Source organism: Cygnus olor, chromosome 6 (assembly GCF_009769625.2).
Source record: "Cygnus olor isolate bCygOlo1 chromosome 6, bCygOlo1.pri.v2, whole genome shotgun sequence".
NCBI classification, from domain to species: domain Eukaryota; kingdom Metazoa; phylum Chordata; class Aves; order Anseriformes; family Anatidae; genus Cygnus; species Cygnus olor.
This window is the reverse complement of record NC_049174.1, coordinates 15,263,658-15,290,200: the sequence shown is the minus strand read 5'-3', so window position 1 is coordinate 15,290,200 and position 26,543 is coordinate 15,263,658. Positions and strand designations below refer to the sequence as shown.

Below are 26,543 nucleotides of genomic sequence, written 5' to 3'. Positions count from 1 at the left end.
CCACAGACTTCCTTGATGTTTGGTGGATCCTGGTTGCATCTACTCTAACACAGTCTACAAAAAAATAGACATCTCTTCCTGACAAGCAAGGTACAGTACATTTCTCATCTGCACCAAGTACACAGCTGAATCCCACAGCTATAGGATCCGCCTCTTCTTGTCAGCTAGCAACTGTGCTGCCAGTTCCATGCCCTGTTTCTCTTTAGCAGCCATGGGACCACTAGACTGGAGGTTCTACAAAGTCACTGTAACTTTCAGCTGCACATCTCTCTTTCCCTAATCTCTCTCAGGCACACTAGTCTCAAGAGACTAACTTGTCTCTGGGTAACACAAACAGCTTGTGTACATTTACCCCTTTCCTATGACACCTGTTGATAAGCCGCAATACCTAGTGTGAGGAACAAGTTTCGTATTCAAGGGTTAGGGAGGGGTTCCCCCAAATGTTTAGAAACACAGCTGCAAAGAGATTGCTTGGTTGCATTCATATGTTTTCTGCATCAGCTATAGTCAAAATGATAGACATAAAATTGGTCATGAGAGAGAGCAGAAAGGACAGAAATTCCTAGACCATAAAATTGCCAGGGTGAAGGAGGCTGAGAAACGGCTCTTCCCCTCTCTGGCATTCGAGGGATAGAGCTTTGTGTCCTTTTTTGTGAACAAGAACCGAACCCAAGAATTGTAATGATTTCTTGGAGAAATGCCTGGAAGTCCCCAAAACCAGGCTAAGTGGTCAGGGTAGTGGTGAAACGGTGGTTCAATTAAACCACAATTTAGCTTTTCAGATTTGAATCACGCTTGTTCTGCTGCTTTCAGAATGACAGTGAAAGCCTGCCAGGTAGAAATGCAGATTCACAGCTGCTGTTGATTGTCAAAACTCCTTTGATGTCAGTAGCTGGAAGGAAGATGAAGAGCCGCTGAGGGGCTGTTTAGCTCCTTTACATGAAACAGTCACTACTCCACACCCGTGCTATCCAGGGAAGCCCTCTGATGGTTCTAAAGATGAGTACTTTAAAAAAAGACACGGTGCTGACTGACTGACCGCCTGTCAGGCCTTGCAATGCGCTAATCCCATTCCAGGTGTTATGCACCTGAATGCACTTACAAGGACGCGATGCATCACTCAATGTCCAACTCTGGCAGTTGCTCAACATTTAGCAGAAGTGTTAATTTTTCCACACTTCAATTAACTGACCGGAAATGAGAGGGTTTCTTTATTCCAGGAAGCCTAAAATGCCGTATTCCGAATTTCCATTTGGAGCCGGTATTCTACCATCTCACAGTTATTTCTAATGCGTGTAATATTAAACAGTTGAAATGACAGTGGATATCTCCCAGCTACAGTAAATAGTCTTTGCAACTAAACTTTCCTCTTTGAAGAACTGTTTATGCTCTTGTTCCTGTAACTGAAACTACCATTGCGCGTAGCTGTGCTGCTGTAGTACTGCAGCAGTGGGCAAGCCCTGGTATTCAAGGGACTTCAGCGAGGCAAGGTTTGTCCCTGGAGTAACAGCCTTGATTTCCACACACACCCAGCCCAACATGAGCTAAATCGAGACTCAGTGACTGACTCTGGATACACACAGAGCGAAGCTCCTTACTAAGATCAAGGGAGCCTTTACAGGGCCTGCTGAGCATCAGGTCTCCTGCACGATGCTCAAGTTTTTCTTTATTCCCGTGCAGTCCAGCAGACTGGATGGTAATTTTACCAGCTACTCAGCTGGAATGCAAAACTGAACAGGAATATGAAATGTCATTTTTAAATGTGAAAAACGTGCCAGGGGTTGTTCTGATTCCACCCCGTGGGGAAAGAAGTCATCGGCTGAGAGCAGTCCCGTGCAACACTGGCGGGATGGGGGCTCAGGACTGTATTCTGCGGTTAGGACGCTGGTTTCAGGCTCAGGTACCTCAGGTACCTCCCCACCGAGAGGGGGGCCCAGGAGTACCCCCCAGTGCAACGGCCAAGGTGCAGGAAGGCTGGCAGCATAGATACGTGGACTTTTTCAGCTTCCAAAAGGAAGGCACAAATCCGACCACACAGTTTCCCTCCCTGAGGACGGACCTGGGCTTGGCTGGGTTTCCACGCCGGGACTCGGGACAGGCGCGCTCAGGGAGCGGGAAATCCAACGCGCAAGGCGGGGAAGCCAGCGAGGACATTTTGGGAACAGCCTCCCTCCATCCCCCAAATCCCCCCAACCCGAACACCGGCCCGGCTCCTCCGGGCCGCCCCCCCGGGCAGGTGTGCACGGGGTCGAGGGGGGCGCCCCCGGGGACGGGGGGCTCCCGGGGGCCGCGGGCTGTGGGGAGGCCCGGAGGCCGTGCCCCGTCCTGCAGCACCCCCTGTGCGCGGGCGGGGCGGGGAGAAACCCGACCTCCGCCGCCTCAGCAGGGAGAGGGGCTGCCGCGGCGCGAGAGGAGGCGGCGGCACGGCCGAGCGGTTCCCCCCCTCCGCAGGGGACACCCCACACGGCTGCGGGGACTGAGGGAGGCCGCCCGGCCCGGCCCGGCTGGGAGCAGGGCGCGGGCTGCCCGGTGTCGGGGCAGGGCAAGGCAGGGCGGGGGCGGCGCTGCCCCTCGCCGAGCGGAGCGGAGCGGGGAGGCGGCCGGCCGGAGCCATGCGGAGCTGCGGGAGGGCTGCGGGCTGGGCAGCCCCGCTGCTGCTGCCGCTGCTGCTGCTGCTGGGGCAGCGCCTGCCGACGGCGCGGCCCTACAACCTGGACACACGGCAGCCGCTGCTCTTCCGCGGGGGCAGCGGAACCTTTTTCGGGTACTCGGTGCTGCTGCACCGCCACGGTGAGGAGCGATGGTGAGTCTCGGCCGGGGCTGCCGGGGGGGAGAGCCGGAGCTCCCACCCCCCCCCGCGGCCCCTCACGCCGCCGTCTGTACCCCGCAGGCTGGTGGCGGGCGCCCCGCGGGCCAGCTGGCCGGCCAACAGCTCGGTGGCCAGCCCCGGGGCCATTTTCCGGTGCCGGATCGGGAACAACCCCCGCGGGTGGTGCGAGCAGCTCCAGCTGGGTGAGTGAGGGATGGAGGGAGGGAGTGGGCGGCGGTCTGTCGGTCTGTTTGTCTCTCCCTCCGCTGCCGCTCTGAGAGCGACTGGCGACCACCTTAGGACCGAGGGCAAGCCCGGTGCGGCTGCCCCATCGGGCCGGGCCGCAGGGGGGTCCCGCACGTCCCAGAGCCTCGCTGGGGCGTCGGTGCCTCCCCTCGCGGCTCTGTGTTAAGCGGCCGCAGCTGGCAGAGGGGGCTGGGGCTGGCGCCATGTGCCCGGGCCGTCCCTGCGCGAAGCCGCCCCGTGGGGGCTCGGGTGGGAGCAGCCCGCTGGGTAAATCCGCTTTCGGGGCACCAAAACTACTCGTGACCGAGGCAGTTTTTCCAGCTCCAACTCCTCACTGCCTCCACAGTCCCGCGCCCAGAAGGTGTAACTGGATGCGTTTTTCTGGTACTTGCTCAAAATGAGCATGCTTTGCGGTGGGTTACAATGAATATGTCTGAATTGCTTTGGGGTCTGTTCTTGTTCTCCTTGCGTATGGTACCTTCACTCTACCTCCGTGCTGCAAGTTAAAAGTTTCCTGAACTTTCTCTGCCGCTGTGACCAAAACTGTCCAAGCCGTTAAAACCATGAACTCGCCGCCCAGTGAGGATAAGAAGCGCGGGAAAGAGTTTTCAAAATATTTGAAACCAGTGGAAATGATAACACTCCATGAATTGATGTACTTTGAGGACAGAATACAGGATTCTGTTACAAAAAAGTTACAACAATAATTTCTCTAGAAAATTAGAACTGACAGATTCTATCTAATTTTTTCCTACAGACAGAAGTAGGAGTTATATTTTGTAACTAAACTACAGAAAAATAAGATACAAGCAGTTGCTCATGGAAACTGCAATTAAAGTTATTCCAGCCCAAGCACTTTTCTTTTTTCTCCTGAGTGATTTCATTCCAACATCAGATCTATTGAAAAATGATATATAAGAAAGAGCTTTCTTCTCCAATTCCTTGTTTAAGAGGTTTGGAAAAGCCAAAGAAGTAACTAAATGGGTAAAAGAGCATACGTTAAAAAGGCATTAAGGCCCTACTGGATTGGAGGCTAAAACAGCCCCTCACTGTGTAGATGAGGCGAAGGGTACTGACGTTTTAACTTCTTTGAAAGCTACAATACATCTGCAGTACTTGATTTATTCATTTAGCCAGTGGAGAGACAAAAGCTCTAACAAAGGAAATTGGTAGGCTTTTCTTCAGTAGCTTAGGGGTTTCTAAATGAAATGGTGCAACAGGTGAATGAAAATGTTTATGTGGTACCAAAGGCTTAGTTTAACACCACTTCCGTCCCCAGATTTAGAGGCTGTAGGTTGCACAACAATGTTTACTCTCTTGTCCTGCACTTCTAAAAACAGTAATACCACAAGACATTTTTTCAAAATGTTTGTTTTCCTTAGTGATAGGTGACATCTTTGTAACACTAAGGTACATCAACAGTATTTCTGAAATTGCATAGGTACTTCAAAAGTATTTCTGAAGTTGCGTAGGTACTTCAATGAAGCGTTCCACTGTAAAACAAGAAGTGAGGTCAATAAAGAAGCCAAACCATGCTGTGGTGCATGGGATGTAAATGAAGTAGGTTAGTATCTGAGCTTCGTTAAGTCTCTGTCATCCTGCTGAGCGGTCACAGAAATACACAAGGGAATTTGCAATTGCAAAGTTGAACTTAATTATCTCCTGTCTAACCCATTCAGGCTGTCAGCAACTTTGGGACATAATGGTTTTATCAACACCGTGTCTTTCTGTCAGTGACCTCCTTGTTTGTTCTTCTGCTTGGATTCTTGCCAAGTTTGAGCTCATAGAAAAGGATAATTTTCTATGAAAAATGTGCAGGGATATATTACACTGCTGGGACAGGCAAACTGAGAAATAGCCATTTTTATCTTTCTCCTAAATACCTAGATTCACATTTCTTTCAGTAAAAGAATCTTTGAGGTAATAAGTTTCTGATCCTGAGTCATAGAAATGTAGAGGTGACAACAGGCAACAGAAGTGTTTTTTTTTTTTTTCTCCTGAATGTCAGAACTCTGTAATAAACAGATTTGAAGTTCTTAGACATAAACATGTTAAAACACTGTTGCCATTTTTCACTAAAGTAGCCTTGAAACTGGCTTAACTAATTAATGAAGGATTCATGCACAATTAAGAAGCCTCTGATCACACAAAACTGCTGTTGTGTTTTCTATGTCACACGTTCCTATCTGGTTGCTCAATAGAGAAAGACTTGCTTGGAATAGTCTTATGCTACAGTCATCCCAGCATCTGAAAATAACTCATCCAGGCATACTTTAGAGAATTTTAATGTTGTTCAGAATGTCACAGGGATGTGGGCTGGTTTAAGACCCAAGGGGAGCCATGAGATACACTAGTAAATCTTTGTCTTCGCAGACCCTCATTGAAACTTTGAAATCTCTCTGTGATGGTTGAACAGCGGAGTGAAGTTTTCAGTTGCTTTTCTAGTTCTAGTACTTCTGTCAGTGGTCTCAAATATTCAAGTCTACTGATTTATTCACAATTGGAGTATTTTTCAGTGATGGTTTATGTTAGATGCAGAGGCTTGTAATCCATCTGTAGGCACAAATACAACATAGAATGCTTCAGGTATGTTACTTAGAACACCAACATCAGTCTGCTAGCTTGTGTTTCAATTTCAAGACCTTGTCCAGGTCAATTTGGGGTAGTAATACATTACTGCAGGGGGACTTGCACTTCAGATGTTTTGACCTGTTACATTTTGGACTTGCAAAATGATATAGAAATTCTGCAAGAAAATTGCTCTCATATTTGTAACCAAGAGTAATTAATTGGACAGCAAACTAGTTACAAAAATTGCCATTGAGTGTAAAAAAAAAAAAAAGTTTCAACTACAAATACATACAGTAAACTCAGCGCATGTTTTTTAAAATCAGGCCAGCAAGCTCTGCCCACAGTATCGTCAGCCTTCCACCCTTCCTTGAAGACCCAGCTGCAATTAACCTATGAACAAATTGCCCTCTAGCTCCCCCAGCTGAATCGTTACAATGGAAAAATGAGCAGTTAATGGCTTTCCCCAAAAGGCAGACCTGTGTTTCTTCAGCCTTGATTTCAGTAAGTTTTGCCTTTGATGCTTTGGCTTTTTGAACTCACTTGCATTGATTATACCCTGCCAGTGATCTACTTGGAAATGTCCTTACTGTGGAAGGAGGACAGGACCTTCTGGGCCTTGGCCTGTTACAGAGTAATGGAAACAGCTCTCATGTAGCTGGTGTGTTTTGGGGGAAGTGGTTCTGGGGGCATTGGAAGGATAAGACTTAGCAAATCACTGAAAAGAGAGAAGGTTGCCCTGGGCAAATGAAAAGAGTCTGGTGAGGCCCTGACACCTCGGAGCAGGACATCAGGAGGCCTGTTGTCCTTGCAGTAGACTTTGTAGTTTAATCAGTTAGCATTAAAGGAGTTCTGGGAGGATAAAAAGGATCATGGGAGGCTGTTGGGCATGGAAGGCACTGGAGCAAGTTATATAAAACTGGTTTCTCAGATGACATTGCAGACATCTGTGTTAGAGTCCTCGAGGCCAGAGCTAGAAGTGGCTTTTCAAGTTCTGACCTTATTTGTATGCGATTATGCTGTTTCTGTGGATGCGTGCAGCGGGGATTATAGCAGAAGTGTATCTTCCAGCTGTGTAATGTACACAGACTGGGCAATTACTTATCTCTCAGTGACTTTATGACAACGCGTGCTCCTTTTCCCTGAGGCGATCAAGCTGCCGTGTCCTCCTGAGCTTATGCAGTGCTGCTCTGTTGCTCGTGCAGAATGTAGCATTTTCTCTTCTCATTAGATAAAGCCTTTGCAATGTCCTACACGGAGCAGGGGCTCATCACCATGTCCAGGATGCCAGGCTCACCCTTCTCTTGACCTCAAAGGCCTAGCATTTTCGAGGTGTTTGAATACTTGCCAGGCAGAGGAAGAGAGGAGACATAAGGCAGCAGATCAGCAGCGGGCCAAAGGGAACCTGGATGAAGAACATGTGGTGGAGCCCAGGGAAAAGGGAATTCAACCCAATGAGCAAGGATGAATGGTGGTGCTTTTTCTTGTTACAGGCCTCTGAAATACATACAGGAATGAAGTGCTGAGACAAGCAAAACTTCCTTCTGTCTTTGACGTTAGCTGGTTTTGTTTGACTTTCTGACAGAAAGGCTCAGAAACCCTCTTGAGATCTAAACTTATGACGCTGGTCTGCTCTGCTTTTTCATTTCCTACAAATTCAAACACACTATAAAACAAGTCCCAAGTAAGTCCTTGTCATAAGAGGACAGAAAGCATTGCTGGAAAGGGAGTTTCCAGAAGGGGCTTTTCTGATTTAAGGGTGTATTAATTCCTGCATGTGGGAATGTAATGGAATTTCGTTTTTTGAGGAGGCTTCAATTAGATTAACATGCTTTGTAATTCATGCAAACCATGGAAGTCACCTCCCTTAAGAAGTGAGGTATTCTACATGACAGAATACCAATATTAAATTCCCAAACTAAATTCCAAAATTTTCTCAAAACTGCTGCCAGATGGGAGGGTAGAGATGTATTCAGTATATGGAAGTTCATGTCCCTGACGTTAGCAGTGTGGGAGAATTCAGAAGCTTACCACTTAAACCTCAGTAACTGATGGCCTGCAGAAAAATCAACTTCTTTTTAGTAGATGCTTAAAGTAAGGCGTTTTACTTCATACTTGTTTTGAGTAAGAGCCCACATGTTAATTACCATTGTTCAGGTGACCTACAGAAATTCATTAAAGTCTAGTAACCTAAGTTCTCTTGGCCCAAAGACAATTGAATGTGATGGCATTGTGAGTGCTGAGCTTGGTTCCTATTTATAGGGACTTCACATATGTATACCCTTGATGTTGTGAGGAAAGGCACATGGGGGAGGAGGAAGTGGTAAAGAGGAGATGAATATGGGTCAGGTACCTCTTCATCCCATGAAGGGAGGTGTTTTAGGAAGAAGGTAGAGCACAGTTGTGTTGGTCAGTGTGCATCACCCTTGCTGCGGTGCAGTGAGGGATTCCTGACTGCACTGCTCTGGTCTTTCCACCAAAACAGGAAGAAAAAACAGTATGTGGAAAAAGAAGTAGAGAGGTAGCATGGAAGAAGAAAAACTCCTTGCAGCAGTTTCTTCACACAGTTGTTCAATGCTAGGCCTGTCACAAAACAGTAGGGAACAAGCTCAGAGAGAAGGATGACTGTTGGCTTTTATTCCTGCAGATGCTTCTCTCCTGAGTGTTTTGTTTTGTTTTTGTATTTATTTATTTTTTACTGTGATAAAGAATTGCCTTGGTACCATGAATGGGGTATTTTTGGTTTAAAAAAAAAAACACAACACACACTCTGTGACATCCTGGTACAAAATCATTTAAAACAGTGTTAGTTTCAAGAATGTGTACAGCAAAGCCCACAGTCATTCATCTGTCTCCTGGTCACTGAATAGACTATAGATAGATGCTTTGTTCTGTTTCCATACTTAATCAGTATTGGCAGTTGTGTCTCCTCCAAAAGAAATTCAATAAATCCACTAAATGAGGACTACGTTTATTTAAACTGTCAAATGACAATAATAAATTTCAGCTCTGGTGACAGCACAGTTTGGGGGATGGAGGTGGGTTTTTTCCCCTCTCGATGTCACCTGTAGCATTGGTCCTCTGATCTGTATTGGCGCCCTCTTCTGGGTAACTGCAACAAAAACTTCAAAAGTTACGGTTCATCACTAACTGTATTGAGTCTAGGAAAGTCTTAAAAGTTGTACAGAACAACTTGTTCAAAGGACATTATGTGTTTCCTTATTTTATAAGTAGTTTTTTTCCATAAGCAGTGTCATGGGGAGGCATTAAAAAAAATGGTTCAGTGTGTTAATGTTTATTCTCCTGAGCATGTAGTAGGTACTCCTAAGAATGAGAAGCTTTCTTTATATAACATAAAATACTTTTACATGTGTAGCTTTTTCTTACCATAGATAGTCCAGCTGCATTCTAGGAGGAGGCAAATATTTGCTAGCGTGGCAGTACTGTAATCTTTTGGGGGAGTTGGAAGAAATTTCACTATGTTATCTAAGGTTTTAAAAATTAACTCTCCTTAAGAAAAAAAACTATGAACTAGTAAATAAAAACTACTAAAAATACTAAAGAAAGAGCTACTGCTAAATAAATGCAGCAGTGCAAGGAGTACACAGGACAAGTAGACCCAGTGATTTTATATCCCCTGTAGAGGCTGCACTGGTATTACAGCACTTTACTTGATAGCCATTTGCAGTAGAGATATTTTTAAGATCTCCCACCAACTGATATGTAGTTTAGAAAGAAGTTGAAGAAATGTTTGCCTTAGGCTAGGTTTTTGGTAGTACTCAGGGGTACTACTGTTTATAAGAAACCTTTAGGCTGAAGAACACCTGTGAAAACAACCCTAGGACAGTCTCATTATTACTTAATGAATGTCTCATAGTGATATAACCTATGAAAGAGATGCTACTTCAGAAAAAAAAATTCTTAATCAGATTGAGTGTAACGTCACTTTCTATCTTAGTTTCAGTAATGATGGAGAAGCCAGCCCTCACTGCCTAACCTGCCCTGTTCAGAACCAGCGTGCTCCCTTTGGCTTCATACAACCCTACCTTTGCTTGAGCGTGTGAAAAGTTTATGTAGCCTATGCGAGACAGAGATGGGGTCAGGTCCACCAAAATTGGACTGCCCGAGTCTCCCCATAGAGCTCTCCTGTTAGCCACCACGTGGCCCTTCAGCTCATCCTCTGTTCAGCACGTTGGTCTTTGTGTCATAGGCAACCCCAACGGAGAGCGCTGTGGGAAGACCTGTCTGGAAGAGCGTGATAATCAGTGGCTGGGCGTCAGCTTATCAAGGCAACCAAAAGAGAACGGATCTATCGTTGTATGTATTAACCGTTGGAGCTGTGAGTCCACTTGTCAGACTGCCTTCACTAGTCTTATGCTTGTGTGTCAAACATCATGTTTTTTATCCATAGGCTTGTGGACACAGATGGAAAAATATCTTTTACATAAAAAATGAACACAAACTGCCGTACGGTATTTGTTTTGCTATCTCTTCTGATTTTCGAACTGAACTGAGCAGAAGAATATGCCCATGCTATATAGGTAAGCAGAATGCTTGGGTCCGTTCTAGGGAAGGAAAAGATGCAAAATTCAATGGTGCAGAGTTGTGAAAAGCCTGTGTTGCTCTGGGCAGGATTTCTGCAGCCAAAGGCTTGAAGACAGAGTACTGATGTTATGAATGCAACCTGTGATATAACTTTGATAGCAAGATGTTTATCACTTCTAAGAAAAATTGCTTTCAACAGGCAAAACAAATAGTTTAAATCAAGCATCAGAATACTTGAATACTTGCTTCTTGGACTGGATCACTGAAGGATGCGTGCTTCCCAAAAATGGGCCAGCGGAGGACCTCCTGTGTTCCTTCGCTCTGTCATTCGCTTGCTCTGCTCGGCAGAGTGCCTCTCAGGGGATAGCAGTAACACCTGCAAGGGGATGCTGCCGTCCATTCCTTAGCCTTTGGCACAGAGCTGCTGTGGTTCCTCAGCACAGCACCATGTCCTGCCATTGTGCATCCCTGTTCCTAAATCTCCTCCTGCCAAGGCTACTGCCATGGTACGAGACCTTCGGCAGTCCTTCCTCAGAGGACCGCAGGAGCAAAGTAAGAGTCAAGACCTGAAGCTTTCAAACAAGACCATCCCTGCCTTCCCTTTCATCCCTGCCTTCCATCCAGGAGATTGGTCTCGTGACCCTGTCCCTTGCCAAGGCAAGGGAGAGCTGACAATCTGCCCTCTTTGTGCAGACCAGTAGAGTAATGCCATCAGACATCCCGCTGCTGGCTTTGTGGACTGCTCGGTGTGTTGGCAAAATCTTGCTTTTCTCTTCCGCAGTGTTCAAGTGCACAAATCTAGGGATGAGATGAAGGGAACTCTGATGGAGGCAGTTAGCAAGGAAAAGCAGCAAAACAGAGCTGGGCATGTTAGATGTAAAAACAGCTGCTGAGGATAATAGGTGCCAGTGTTTCTAAGATATCATATTACCAGCCCTTCAAAGCCCTAAAGGAGCACTGGGGCAACTTCCATTAAGATACGTAAGCCTGTCAACCAGATTGGCTGGATTATACACAGAGTGGAAGAGAGGAGTTGAGTTTATCCATCTGTGCTGCTCAATTCATACTATTTCACTTGGTGTATTACTTGTGTGGAATCATTTAAAAAGAAAACTATAATCATTCGCAAGATTTCAAAGGCAGCTGTGTTCAAGTGATACATAGTGCTTTACATTTGTTACAATAGGGTATTGGGTAAATAGGGTAAATTGGGTAAATAGGGTAAATGCTGTACCAGGGAAAACAGTGTTTTTACTTTTATTACAGAACTGAAAACTGTTTTTTTTTGTTTTGTTTGTTTGTTTTTGTTTGTTTGTTTGGTTTTGGTTTTGGTTAAACTTGTCTCAGCTTCTCTTAAAGACTTGGTAATAAATCTGAAACTGCATGCTTCTCATCCTCTTTAACATTTCTTGCCCATGCCCAGATCATGTGCGAAAGTTTGGAGAAAACCATGGGTCATGCCAGGCTGGAATATCTAGTTTTTACATTGGGGTGTGTATTGAAGATACCAAACTTCTCACATATGTATGTAAATATATGTATATGTTAAAGTTGTATGCGAACACAAACATTAGCACTGTCTTTGTTGTTGTTGAAGAAATCAGACTCATCTCATTTCTTTTTAATGGAATCTTGATAATACTTGCATGATAATTCCCAAACTAACCAAGAATACTTTTACATTCAAAATTACTTTTAATCTGGAATTAAAATTCAAAATTACCTTTCATGGGTAAAGAGCATGCATATAACAGAGTATGAAGTTTTATTGTTCTCTTTAATCTATTTCATGTAACAGTAATGCTAAGGCTTACCATCTTGCTTTGCAGAGTAATATTCTGTATTTAATCAATGCTGCACTCTAAGTTTATGATTTCTAAAAAAAAAAAAAATCATTTTGAGATGAAACTGTACAGTTTGATGCTGTCTTTCAAAATGTTCCCAGATCAATGTTTTTCAATAAGCATATTTTTAGAAAGTCTGAAATATGTTGTCTGTGATCTGGTGGTAATCCCTGAGCACTGAGCTATATACATCTCCAGTAGCATTTCACTGAGTTCACAGAAGATCTAAAGAGAAGCGTTTGACTTGTTTTGCTATCTTCATGAATATTTAAACGTGAATAACATAGCTATGTTTTATTTTTCTTTTAGGACTTAATTATAATGGGAGCCCCTGGATCATTTTATTGGACTGGTTCTGTTTTTGTATACAATACGACTGCAAATACAATCCATGCTTATACAGATTCAAATAACCAAGTGAAATTTGGCAGTTATCTAGGTACTTCAAACATTTAATACTTTATAAATATATAAATCAAAGACTTAGCTAAATAGTTGATCTTGAAGTCAGTGCACAGTATTTCTCAGCATTTGCTATGTTAATCCCAGGAGTGACATTTCTAAAGACATGGTCTGATTTTTGTTAAATATTATTTAATTGTAAGGCTTCCTCTGTTATTTGCACATGGAAGCTTTTCAAACATTGTTTCTGTTTTTAGCGTTTCTGCACTGATTTACCATCACTTCTTGATATAGAAGGGGGAGAGATGCTTCTGATTAGCAGCAGTTTGCACTTGGCTCTTAAGTCTGAAATACTTAAATGTTTTTATAGCAAAAGATGTGCTTTCACGTGTAACAGAAATGTGAAAAGTTTATTACAGTGAAGGCTGAAAGGAAACAAGGCCTAGTTATATTTTCAATAAGGGGGAAGCATGCTATGATATTTAGAGACTGACTTGCCTCCAATCATAATTTATTTTGTATTCCTGCCATATCTTGGTCTGGATACATGGGAATGCAAAGCTCACCTACAAACATCTACAATGAAGGCCACACAGCTCCTATACATGTTCCTTTAACCCAGTAGTTAGCTGGATTTAGTGCTAGAATTTGTAGGGTTGTATGCCAGAACCATCAACAACTTCAGTTTTCGCACTACACGCTAAGACTATCTGTCCTTCTTGAACTGTTAAGGAAGACTGCTTTTGCCTGTGGCCTTTGTTGTTTTTTTTTTGCATTTTCCCATTCATAGATCTAGTTCATGTGGATAAACATTTCCTTTTCTACTCTTTTGGCAATAGGAAGCAGGCATAAGTTATGAAGTAAATATTAGGAAATATAAAATGTCTCACACTTTAGAAGTCAGTACTGAGCCTTGCAAAGGCTGCACTTGGGCTCTGAGGAAAACTCGAGCAAAAGATGCTGGGTGTAAAAGGTGATTAGATACCCAGATCAATGAAGTTAATCAGTAATGTTTCTAACCTTTCATAGGACAAATAAAAAATTTTAGAGGGTGCCTTCCACTAACATTTAGTAGCAAAATATTGCACCTGTCTGGGAAAAAGCTCATCCAGATTTCTGCTCCTGCAAGTATAAGGGTGAGAATTTCTGTAATGAATGAATCAAGTCTTTGACAGCCAAAAGCCAAATATAGACAAATGGGTAAAAGCTTGTATAAGAACTATGCTGGGGAGCAAGTGGGGAGAGAATTAGATAAGTTGGTTTTACAAATCAGCTGGGTCTGATGAAAGAGTAACCTGAGATACTTAACAAACTCCTGTAAAGAAATCACAAAATAATTGATAGTTTCTTTCAGGAATCTGAGAAGTCAATATAATATCTCTCGTTAAAAAGGGAGGCAATGAAAAGCCAGAGGATTTTAAGGTAGTAAGCCAATCTTTAGTAATGGAGGAGATAATACTGGGGTTGGAAATAAAATTTTGTTTGATTATGCCTTTAAATTTAAAGGGTCGATTACGTGATTTTCCCTCCTACCCCTAACATATGAATGCCACAATAGAAATCTGTGTGCTCTGATGACTATAGTTTCTTCTGGTGACTTTATTTTTTTAAAAAGTTCATTACAATTATCAATATTTACACTTCAGTAAAACCAAAATAACTATAAAATAAAGATCAGAGGAGGTAAATGAAGGTTAATCTACTTAAGCTTAATTTTTTGGTTGAGTACGTAAAAACTAGGTGTTGACCTTTAAATGATAAATTGTCTTGTTCACATATTTTAGCTTAAAATATGAAAATAAAATGCTGGCTTTAAGAGAGCTTGAATTCTAGACAGCTGTCTTCACAGATGAAGGATTTAAGGCACGTTCTTATCTGATCTGATATGATTTTTCCATTTTCTCTGTGTGCTGTGAAAATCAACAGAAATTCAGTAAATGAAAGAGTAGCAGAATATGTTAACTGTCTTCTCTGTTTCAAATTAGCCCTAACACATTTTGGAAAGAGTAACAATGACTGGTGTGGCTACAGATTAAGGCGTCAGCCTTCAGTTTGCAATTCTGTGGCTGGACGACTGAACCAAAATATGGTCCCGGTTGTCAAGAGCTGTCTCCACACAGACAAATACTTTGTTATGTGGATCCAGTTACAAAAGTTGATGCAGTGTTTTCTTATTACATAATCAGACTTTGCTGCTGACATATTAATATGTGAATAAAGACAATAAGCTGTGTGTGTATATATATACATATACACATACACGTGTATATATATGTGCACACATATAAGTACCCCCCGTTTCATTTCTTTGCAGTCCAGTTATAAGAATAGTTGAGTGAGAATTGAATAAAGTGCTTCCATATTGCACTGTATGGACATATGACAGTTTTTATTTGTACTGCAGTATGAATAATCAATGAACAATTGGAGAATATGCATTAAGAGAAGATATTTTGCAGACTTTTAAAGTATGGCAGATAATTGAGATCCTGGGAAGAAATAAGTGTTTCTGACACTTGTTTCTGCTTGCTGGAACTTACTGTTTGTATTGACCTTTTGCTTATATTTAAAAACGTTCCTTTCTGTTTTCGTTGCTAACTTGCATGAGTTCTGAATGTCAGACTTGCAATAATTTGTGGTGTTGACAGCTTTTATACGTCATGTTCCCATTTTTTTCTTTGTATGGTATTGACAGTATTGAATAGTGTATTTGTAATTTACAGGATACTCTGTTGGAGCTGGACATTTTCTGACATCAGACAGTACAGAAGTAATTGGAGGGGCTCCCCAACAGGAGCAGACTGGTAAAGTAAGAGATTGTTTATAGTATTGGTTTGTTCAACATTCTTCCACATACCCACACGTGTTTTTTCAATTTAAATTAGCATAATAAAGGCAAGTGTCAGGTAATGTGATTTCTCCCAGGGAGAAAAGTCAAAGGAAGGAAGGAGGGAAGATAGACTAGATAACACTGCTGTGAACTACGGTGTTAAAGAAAGGTACAGATGGGAAAAGCAAGTAGTGGTACCTTGTGATACTGTGTGTTGCATAGCTGATTCTCTAGCTCATGCTGTAGAGAAAGCACAGGACTGTATTTCATATTACTGTTTGCTGAAGGAAGCTTTTGTTTTCTTTTCATTTTAGGCATACATTTTTAGCATTGAGAAGGACCTAAATATTCTATTTGAACTAAGGGGTAAAAAAGTAAGTCTTTCATGCTACTTTTCTGCACCTTAGAACTTCTAGCATGTCTTCCCTTAAGTCTGAAATAACAGGATTTCTTGTTTGCACACAGCTTGGTTCTTACTTTGGAGCTGCAGTTTGTGCTGTGGACCTGAATGCAGATGGCCTCTCAGACTTGTTAGTTGGTGCTCCAATGCTAAGTACCATCAGAGAAGAAGGAAGAGTTTATGTCTATATCAACTCAGGTTCTGTAAGTATTTCCTCTTAAAAAATAAATAAAATCATAATAACACAGTTATTATAGTGCAACAAGCTAAAAGAAGAGATTTCTTCTCTCTTACACAGTATTTCAGAATATAGCAAAAACAACTTTAGAACCACAATGACAATCTCAGCAGGACTGTGTAGCACAGCTGCAAAGGCTAGCTCAATGAACCTCAATGCTCACAGGTTTCTCAGAGCAGTAAGCCCCTGTACTCTGATACAAGCCTGCTGCTGTTTATAAGTGTTTGCTATGGGAACATGTTGCTATTCTCATTCTCAAAGAACAATTTTCTTATTCTTTCTCATTTTTATGTTAAATATTGTTAGAAATCTTCGATATAATGCTGAATTCTTCACTACAGAGTTGATTAGGATTACACGCTAGCATCCAAGACAGTTTTAACATTTTGAGCAGTGTTGCAGGTCACCTGGAAGAGCCTCTGTTAATTTGCCATTGACTCTGTTTTCCTTCAGGAGGCAAAGATGGTAGAACTGGACATAGAGCTCAGTGGGAGTGACTCATATGCATCCAGGTTTGGGGAGTCCATAGCCAACCTAGGAGACATTGATAATGATGGTTTTGAAGGTAAATATAAAAAATTAAAAACTTGGTTTTAATTCTTGCTGAGATGTGGACTGTAACTGTAAACAGGAGGATTATGGAAGGCTGAAAAGACTTTGAATTGCTGACTTGACCTTTCTTTTCTAGGCCACTGGCTTGAAATACAGCTGGGTAACAGTCATTGATGTGTAATACCAACAGATTAGCTTTTGTCGCTTTAGTAAAGGTGATAATTTATTCTACAACTTTGGGTACTAGCAGAATCCCTAATCCAGGATCAGGCCCAATGTTTTTATCCATTTTGTCATGGTTTCACACAAATAGGAAACGGTCGGTATTCCTGTTTGGAAATGCAGCATGTACTCCCCTCCAGCAGAGGTGCAGGCACCAATAGGCTGTGTAGGGATAAGATAAAAATACAATAGGCATTGTCTACTGTTCAGAAATTCATAAATGGTTTCAGTTTTTCCATCAAAAATTGGACTGTATGCAGGGAGCTATCATCCTGTGTGCAAAAACTGTCAGCTTTTACAGGGCTGTGTCTTTGCCAAGTCCACATCTTTCTTCACGTTTCTGAATAACCCTTTATATTTTCAGTTATCATCCAGGGTTCTCCTTTTACTCTTCACTTTGTCTTGTGTTCTTGATCCTGTTCTGGAACCTGTAAAGCTTGGAACAGCCATTCTCTTCTTATCTTGTCTCATTTTCTCTAAACGAGTCCCTTTTCTCCTTTAGTAACTGTTTCTTTATCTCTTGCTAGATTCCCTATCTCCTGTTTTACAGTATCTTCACAGTTTTACACACAAGTTTTGGGCTTTGCCCCCCAAATATTTGCAAACTGCAAAGGAAAATAGTAGCCAACAGTATGACTGGGGAACTGAGAAGTAAAATCAAATTAATAGCAGCATATAACAAAGTAGATGTATGAGAGAATATAATGTAAAAGGGGCATCGTAAAACTGCAGGGGGAGTCGAAGCAAGTGGATTAGCTTTTGAAGAAAGCTAAACGTTGAAAAGAATAAGTGGAAGCAATATTGAGAGTGGCAGTAGGAAAAGAAATTTTCATGTAAGAAAAACAGCTGGAAGCAAAACATAAAGAGAAATCGGGTGCTAGAAACCATTTGTTTATAGTAAGTAATAGAAAAGCACAGCAGAGCTTCAGTGACGTAAGCCTTTTGTATCAGCCCTATGAAGATAATGGCATGCATGTTGGTGTAGAATCTGACCACCCCCAAGAACATATGTTTAGCTTTAATTAAACAGCACAACTTGGCTGTCCTATTTTCATCTTACCAGTGGGGAGACATATTTTGTGTGTTTTAGTCACCCAAGTTACGGATTCAATCAATGTGGATTCAATCAGAGCAGGTTCAGCTAAACCAAATCATCAGAGTTTTGTTTTTCTCGTGATTTTGGTTTGGTGCTCCATATGGAGTATTTCTTATTTGCAGATAGTTCTGTTTTATTTGTAAATGAAACTTCAGAATTACTGATTCATATGGGTGAATTTAAGATGTTATAATGCATTTCCCCCTGCTTTCTGGTGAATATACTATGGCTATTTGAAACCTCAGGCTTTTTGGTGAAGTTTTCGCAAGGACTATTATGAGCACTTTTTTGCATATCTGTATGTTGACACACTCTGCAGGTATTAAATCATCTGGGCATAAAATATACTCCTTTGTACAAATGGACCACCTTCATTTCCATGTTAAATGCCCGTTCAAGCCTGTTATCAGCTGTTAAGGACATTTCAGAGAAAAATAAGTGGTTTCTTTTAGTTAATGCAATAAGAGCACTTCTAGGGCTTCAGTGTTTAGTCCATTTGGGAATAGCAGAGTGCAGGAAAATCATCGTGGTTTCAAGAATAAGAGGCAATTGTTTTTCAAGACCATAGTTGTTTTAGCTACTCTCCATGATAGCCTCTTAAGGGTCAAATTTACAGGAACAGACTTTTTATTGCACAAATTTAGTGGCACAAAATCAGTTAGCACTTATTCTCCAGAAACATAGTACTCCAGGCAGTCAGATTATTTAGTTGATCTGTATCGTTTCTGATTTCCTTAATATTTAGCACTTGCGTTTGAATTCAGTCAAATGAGTTTGGTCTGGTATGGTGTGCATTGTGATTTGGATTTCTTTAACTGCACTTTGTTCAACTGTTTATTGTTAAATTGTTTTTTTTTTTTCCACAGATGTAGCAATTGGGGCTCCACAAGAAGATAATCTAAAAGGAGTTATTTATATATACAATGGTAGGGAAGATGGAATAACTCCAACATATTCACAGGTATGCATTTTCAGTGGAAAACAATCAATTCAGAAAAACCTTAAGTTTAGATTCAAGAGGGTTTTCCCTTAATTTAAAGTCTGATGGTCTGAATGTTAGAAGACTTCAGAAATTTTTACACAGCCTATGATTTCAGTCATAATATAACCTTTAATAGAAAAATAAAATGTTTTAGAGGCCTCAGACAGGGCTTCTGGGATATAGCATTTAAAGTTATGGAGGAGTATTACTTTCAGAGGTATACTTTCACGGGTAGGCATGTGATTGCCTGCAGAAGCAGGACGGTTACACTAGCATTTTTCATTGGATGTTGTAGCTGAAAGATTAACTTTCCAAGAATAATTTTATCTTCTTTTTCCTCCATAGAGAATAGAAGGACATCAAGTCAGTAATTCTTTAAGTATGTTTGGACAATCCATAGCAAGCGGCATTGATGCAGATAACAATGGTTATCAAGGTGAATTAAACAATTGTGATTATTATTTTTAATTTTTAAAAGAGTATAAATTCATAGGGAACAATGTCACGGTACTACTTATTACTCTTCATGGAATAAAATCTGTTATTAAGATGGTGTGTCACATCTTGCAGTTTGGGAAGGAAAAAAAGGTAAAGCTCAGGGCGAACATTTTTTTACAGTCATCTACCTATTACTGAAGGACTCAGAAAGATGTAAAAGCAAGATTATAGTGCTGAAGTGGAAGAAAAATGTACTTTTCATTTTTTTTGTGGTGGCCATCTCATTTGCTAATGTCACAGTGAGCTAATTTGGGCACTTGAAGCACGCTTGCTGTCCAGACTAGTGTGCTAAGCTAAAAATCTCACTGGTCTTCATGTAAGTCTGTATCTTGCCAGGAGTCAGTGAGCTCAGCAGCCCTGTTGGTCTGTGTGAATGGTATGTTAACCTGACTCATAGCTTGTGACAGTGGATTAAGACTCTTGTGGAGTTCTTGTGGGCATCGCACAGAAGTGCTAATTTGTTGTAAAGTGGCTTAGCTGGTTCTAAATACATACTCATTGCTTTATACATACTGTCAAAATGTTTTGCTGTTGTACAGATAAGGATTATGTCAGATCATACTTGTGTTAAAGCATAACGTTACCATTAACTGCATGCTGTAGGCTCTGGCTGTGTCCACAGAAGTCTCATCTGGGTTGAACCCATTAGGCTGGGTTAAGAGGTAGTGTACAGGTAGTCTGCTCTTGGGTCACCTGCTCTTTACTGTTGAGGAAGTCGCATCCTCTGACCATTATACCATTGAGATTTATCTGACAGATTTACTTTTGCTACCTCATTTGAGGGGTACATTTTCTTTCCTTACTGCATTAGTAGTTTTCAGTTAATTTGGAATAAAACATTTTTTCTATTTCTTCCTGTCTCTATGTATAATGTGATACATGTAATACATATAATTGTTTTTTATATACGCATACATTTGTGTGCATAGCAGAGCAAAATCGAATATTTGGGTTTAAAAGAATGCCCGTACCTCCCATTTAGCTGAATTGTATTTCAGTGTCCTCTGCTTAAACTTGGAATAGAAATCAGATCATCACATTACTAATGTCTGCAAATCTAGCAAATTAGTGTGTGGTATTAATGGACAGGGGACAAGAATTTGAGGAATCATCTTCTGTATGGAGAAGTGCACCTATGAATATTAACGTATGCCTTTTAACAAATAAAGGGCATGTAGTGTTTTAATGATACCAAAAGGTGAATATGCTGCGAAATGCTTGTACCTGAAGTAATTCCTGTTGACAAATTATGCTTATTGATCTCCTTTTTTCATACAGATGTAGCAGTTGGTGCATTTCTGTCTGATTCTGCTGTGGTGCTAAGGTGAGGTTGCTACATTTCAGTACCTTTAAAGACCATCCAGTTTAACTGTCCTTTTTAAGATGCAATTTAAAAAAAAGAAAATAATTGTGTATTTTAACCTCATGATAATCTTCTTGGGTGTCTTAAGCTTTCATTCATTTGGTTTCAGAATGCTCTACACCTGAAACATTTAAGTAAATACCTTGAAGAAAAAGAAAATACCCTTCTGAAATTTTTTGAGGCAACAAAAGCATTGCATGCAACTACTTGGATTCTTAAAAATGCAGATAGCCTAAAAATGATAATACTAATATAAAAATAGATTGTTAGAGACTCTGTAAGTTATTTCTGAATCACTTTGTGAACATTGACTCTTTTATATTCTTAGAACAAAACCAGTAATAATTGTTGAAGCTTCTTTAAAACATCCTAATTCAGTAAATCGAACTAATTTAAACTGCATGGAAAATGACCAGCCTGCCATCTGTATGAATTTGAAGATATGCTTTACCTATACAGGACGAGAGGTACCTGATTATATTGGTAAGCTACTTCAATATATGTATTCATTTGAAATGCACACATTTGCAAAATAAAGCTATTGGTGTTTAACAAGTAATTGAGTTCACTAAAATGAAATTTAGTTCAGTATAAAATGAAAAAATAAAAAATATGCATACCTTCTTTTTTTCTTTTTTTCTTTTTTTTTTTTTTTTTTTTTTTTGGCTCCTGCAACAGTGAGCCATTACGCTTCTATTTAATTTAGAATAAATGCACATCCCAGCTAGGACTAATTGAGTTACATGTCATGCAAAAGGTAGTGATGTTAAAAAGGTTAAGAGGCATTGTGGTTAGGATGGCACCCTTGTAGATATGCTATTTCCAGTACCTGAATTGGTTTATATAATAGTAGAATGATTAAATTCACTCATAGCTTCAGATGGTGCTTTCATATTATGATGCTTTCATAGCATCATAATAACTTGATATATAATTTTAATACATTTTTAATGAGATTGTATGTCACAAGGGATCACAAAAAATACAGTGCACTTATTCTGTGAACACTTTCTTTTTTCTTTATTTCCCCCAAAGATTATATTCAGTTTTGCACAGGAGCGTCTGTCAAGTTTGTCTGAACTTTCCACATGCAAATATGTCTGAGCCGTTGCTTTGCAAATAGAGAGGGAATTAATGATGGATGAATGTCTTTTCTTAATGTAGAATCAAACAGATTATTCAGCATGATATTCAGATGTCTTCTAAAAGCAATCCTCCTAGACCAAGACTGCTTTAGCCTGCAGTCTTCCACTTCACAATAAAAAAGATGTTTCTTTTATAAAGCTGCTCAAGTACCTGATTGTATCATATATAAACACTATACCATTATGTGAAAAAGAGGGAGTCCCATAAAAATTACTGAAAAATACATCTTGTAGCTATCTTGTACATAATGAATATTTTGCTTTTGGCAAAAAAACTTACTTTGCTTGAAGGAACATCTATGGGAGAGAATATATTAAAAATAATTCATGGTGAATTATATATATGGTATATTAAAAATATATTCATGGCAAATATATTCAAAATAATTTACTGACTATATTATGAAATTAAATAGCTTAAATATTCATTCTCTGTGAATATATGTTGTCCTTTAGGAACACATTACAGAGAACACATGTAAATGGGAGATTGTAACGTACCAAGTTCAGATCTTTTGAAATTCATTTCAAATATGAAAGATGAGCAGTCAAATTGGACTACCCTTGCTGAATTTGGACGTAGGCCTTGTCAACTTAGATAGAAGAGAGTAGAGGAAATTCTAGGTATTCTAACTTTTGGCAGAAATGAGGAAGGAAAGTAATAGATCGGTAACGCTTTGAAATGTTTTTGCAATTTGTTATCATAACAGTTCACGCTTTCCAACTTAAATAAAAAATAATAAAATTAAAAAAACAACAGTGAAGTTAAGCAATATTTGTCAGTGTCTGGTGACTTAATTGTTGAAATTTAACGTCAGCCCTATGAGGAACTGAAGCAGATTTTCTGTAAGCAGATTCCGGTAGAAAACTGTAACTTGACACAAGTATCACTGATGTAAAAGCATGTATCAGAGATCAGTCACTATGCAGTCTGTTTTCAGAGGTTTACAAGCTTTTCAGCTACAGACTTGTCTCAGAGACTTTTTAAGTGGAGCATTTTGAGACAGATATTATGGAACATAATTAAGGGAATGAGTCAAAAGATAGGATTTCTATCATAAATTCATGAAAATTATTATACTTTTTATAACTCATTTTCCTTGGTTTTTATTTTGCAGTATTGTTTTATAATCTTAGTGTTGATGTGAATAGAAAAATGGATACGCCAGCAAGATTTTACTTTTCTGTCAATGGAACATCTGACACAACCTCTGGAAATATAAAGATTAACAGCAAGAACATTGCCTGCAAAGATCATCCAGCATTTATGAGGGTAACGTAATTTTTGATATGTATTGCTCTGTAAATCCGTTGTTCTCCTTTGAAAGCACACCTGCTGCAAAATAACTTGTTTTGTTTACAGTTGCATCACATAATTTCTGAAGTAAAATATTTGTGTTCATAACTTCTACAATTAATACCTTGTAGTTCTGATGCTAATTTAGCTTTCTCTGGGGAAATCAGTGGGCCTACCATCTCTTCTGTCAGAGAAAATGTGCATAACAATAATAATCACAGTGATAAAGTAGGACATGAGCATTTTTTGACTTTTTTTTTCACTTTTTTATGGATGACATCATAGACTGAGGCTTAATCCTGTACCAGATAAGTAGTGAATGTGGTTTCCATTCTCTGTCTGTGAAGGTACAGAAACAACTTTGTTGTGGATTTTTTTTTCCACAACAACTTTGTGGTAGAATTGCTTTGCAGGAGATGGCACAGAGGTAGCAGCGCTGCCACCAGCAGCAGGTTGTTGGAGACCTGTGAGCTGTCCGCCAGGCAGGGAGACCTGTACCAACATCAGTAGTAGAGATGATGCCAGCCACTCTGCATCAGGAAGTCAGCTGTTGGTTTCCCAGAAGTAGAGTTTGATCCAACAGCAGCCATCCTTTGAAAATTAAGGATGGTTCTGACTAGGAAATAAGTTAGTAGAAATGTAGTCAGTAAGATCCTAACTCCCATAGTAGCCTCTAAGTCACCTAGAGCAAGTGAAATGCAGTATTCATGCTTTTTGTATCCCTCTAAAGGATGAATGAAGGACCTGTCTTGAAAGTAAAAATAGCTGCTGTCCGGACAAAGATAATAAGACCATTTACTGAACAAGAAAGAATAAAGTGACTTAATATATCAAACATCTTAGAAACCCACCTACTCCAGCAAAAATTTGGAGAATAAACGAGAAGAACTTGAAGTCCTAAAACACAATCAAACAAAAACTAGTGGACAGAGAAGAATCACCTTTTATTAAACTCAGAAAAAAAATAGATTTATCTCCTGTAAGGCATTATCTAAGGAGGAAAAGAATTCTTTAAAGAAATACTAACGACAGGGAATATGAAGTAGAAAACGGGGTAATAAAACAATGCATTAGGTTGCGTGTCCCTTTTTTAAAAATCTTCAAGTAGCAATTCTGTGACCTTTTAGAACAAACATCTATTAGGATGACTGGTGCAGTTGATCCTGAGCAGAGGCTGGGAAGTTGATATAATCTTCTACAGCTACAAAGAAACTGCAGGGAAGAAGTCTGCCATGTATTTTCTTCCTTTCTTTTACTTCTGTTTTGCTTATGACATCATTAGAAGCCAATTCTTCAAGATAAAGCTTTGGGTTAGAATGGAAAGCCTGTGTTACCTCCTGGAAAATTACCCAGAGACATCTCAATTGGTAGTTGCACCTAAGTGAATGTTACTTAAAGGAGCAATGGCAAATTGCCCACTTCCTTACAAGAGTTGTGTAAGCTAAGAGAGGTCTGACTGACAGCTGACCTTGTACAGATTGCCATAGCAGCATCAGCATGCATTTGTGTAGGAGGAAAGATATGATTTGGCTCATCACCTCCTATAGTCTATCATTAATATTTTTTCTTCCATATAGCTCAATTTGCTTTGTAATTGTTAATTAACAGCAGTATAAGCATCTTCTTCAACTCACTAAGGTTTCTGCATGAAAGCTTGTATGAAACTCCTAAAGCTAAGTGTAAATGTCGAGTACAGTCCTTACAAAAAAAGCATGTACATTTTATGTATTTTAAGTAAAGAGTAATTAATAACTAATTAGTATAGTGAAAATAATATAAAGCAGATGCAGAGAAGACCTTGTGGAAAATTATGAATTACATTACACGTGATTTGGTCAAAGCAAGCTTGCAGATAAGAATTAAAATAGTGGCCATGTGGAAGGACAATCAGTGTCTATCGTACATACTCAGGGAATAATTCAGTCAGGTTTTCTATTGTTACTGCGCAGTGCTTCGAGCTGTTCAGCTTTCACAAACAGATAATTTGGGCTCTGAGCTCCAACACAAGTCAAGGTTTCATATCAAAATGGTCATTTATTGAGTTTAATCTTAATACAGAATTGGAAGTACACAAAGGCAGAAGAATAAAATGCCATCATGGAAAGATTTAGTAGTACTGTGGGAGAACTCCTTTTAATTTGATATAGAAATACCCATTGTTTCTGTTTGGAATTATCCCACTGTTCAACTTTTTACCCTTTTAGCCTACTTTTGGCTATTTTTGTAATTGGGCAGTACAACATTTCATAGGCATGTTAGGGCAGTATTGTGGATGGAAGTAATATAGATCACTATTTGATCAGACTCTTTTAATAAAAGAATCTGTTATGAAATTCCTGATGCTGTTATTAAATGTATTATGGTTTTCTTCATTTCTGATTACCTCTTTCAGTGACAAAGATGTCTGGAAAAATATATGAACCATATGGCATAGGAAATTATTTTATATATATAAAAAAAAAAAGTCCCTGTTTAACTTAGTTCTAGGGCTCCTCATAATTTTTAAGACATATGCATACATGTCTTGTCTTATATGATTAACTCATTAGGTTTCCAATTTTCATAGAAAGATGTAAGGGATATCTTGACTCCTATACATGTTGAAGCAAGTTATCATCTGGGGCAACATATTCTACAGAAAAGAAATGCTCAAGAATTTTCTCAACTTCAACCAGTTCTTCAAAGGAGGAAAGAAAAAGATGTTATAAAAAGCAAGGTTAGTGTACGATTTCTTCTTTCAAATGTAGTAAGTAAATATTCACATTTTAATTTTTAGTTAAAAAAAGCTTCACACAACAATAGCTTATGAAGGAATGCATTTTCTAGAACAGCACCTAATCTTTTGATCTTAATAAACCAGCATGCTAAAAACATGAGTAAATTTTCACTAAAATTAGTTGTTTGTAGAACTGGTAATATACCTCAGAACAACATCAAATTTCAGTATGAACCTCACTTGTAGAAATATTCATTCTTTTTTGACTACATGAGTTACTTTCCAAGATAAAAAGGAATTCTATGTGAAATACACACTATCATGTTGCTATTAATCTTGAACTGTTTCAACAATGTTGCTGAACTATTCATTCTGTGAAGGTATTCCCAATTCCCAAATGGAAAGTCGGGGGGAAAAATGGTGTATTCTGTATCCTTAAATGAATATGAAATTTACCATTTTTAATAAAAGAAAAATTAAGAGATAATTGACTTAAGAAATAGCAAGGGTAGTTTGAGTTATTAACTACCAAATGTTCATAAAAATATTACAACTTTTCACAAACAGTAAGCTTTATGTAATTCAGATACAGCTGACTGTCAGAACTCTGAGATACCTGAAAGCTCCTTTTAAACGTCAATGTTTTCCTTTTCACCTTCTTCCAAAGTTTTGTTTTAGGAACCACAGAGTTAGAGAGAGACCGTTGCTGGATATAGTGACAAGTGATATAAATGTGCTCTATGGCATACTGATAACCAAGGCATATACACATGGTATCTCATGATACCTA

At 39.8% G+C, this 26,543-nt stretch overlaps 1 protein-coding gene across 1 annotated transcript in view; it reads left to right on the top strand.

Moving 5' to 3' along the window:
- The first annotated feature begins 2,386 nt into the window (after positions 1 to 2,386).
- ITGA4 (integrin subunit alpha 4) overlaps positions 2,387 to 26,543 on the top strand; it is a 36,870-nt gene continuing 12,713 nt past the window's right edge. Inside the window, exons 1-16 of the mRNA XM_040562532.1 lie at positions 2,387 to 2,803; positions 2,891 to 3,012; positions 9,834 to 9,940; positions 10,035 to 10,164; positions 11,592 to 11,659; positions 12,322 to 12,451; positions 15,138 to 15,223; positions 15,559 to 15,618; positions 15,710 to 15,847; positions 16,336 to 16,447; positions 18,619 to 18,713; positions 19,080 to 19,170; positions 20,511 to 20,556; positions 20,924 to 21,078; positions 22,859 to 23,013; positions 25,604 to 25,753. Coding sequence (XP_040418466.1) covers positions 2,613 to 2,803; positions 2,891 to 3,012; positions 9,834 to 9,940; positions 10,035 to 10,164; positions 11,592 to 11,659; positions 12,322 to 12,451; positions 15,138 to 15,223; positions 15,559 to 15,618; positions 15,710 to 15,847; positions 16,336 to 16,447; positions 18,619 to 18,713; positions 19,080 to 19,170; positions 20,511 to 20,556; positions 20,924 to 21,078; positions 22,859 to 23,013; positions 25,604 to 25,753 — 1,836 coding nt within the window. The 5' untranslated portion in view covers positions 2,387 to 2,612. The remainder of the gene's footprint in view (positions 2,804 to 2,890; positions 3,013 to 9,833; positions 9,941 to 10,034; positions 10,165 to 11,591; positions 11,660 to 12,321; positions 12,452 to 15,137; positions 15,224 to 15,558; positions 15,619 to 15,709; positions 15,848 to 16,335; positions 16,448 to 18,618; positions 18,714 to 19,079; positions 19,171 to 20,510; positions 20,557 to 20,923; positions 21,079 to 22,858; positions 23,014 to 25,603; positions 25,754 to 26,543) is intronic.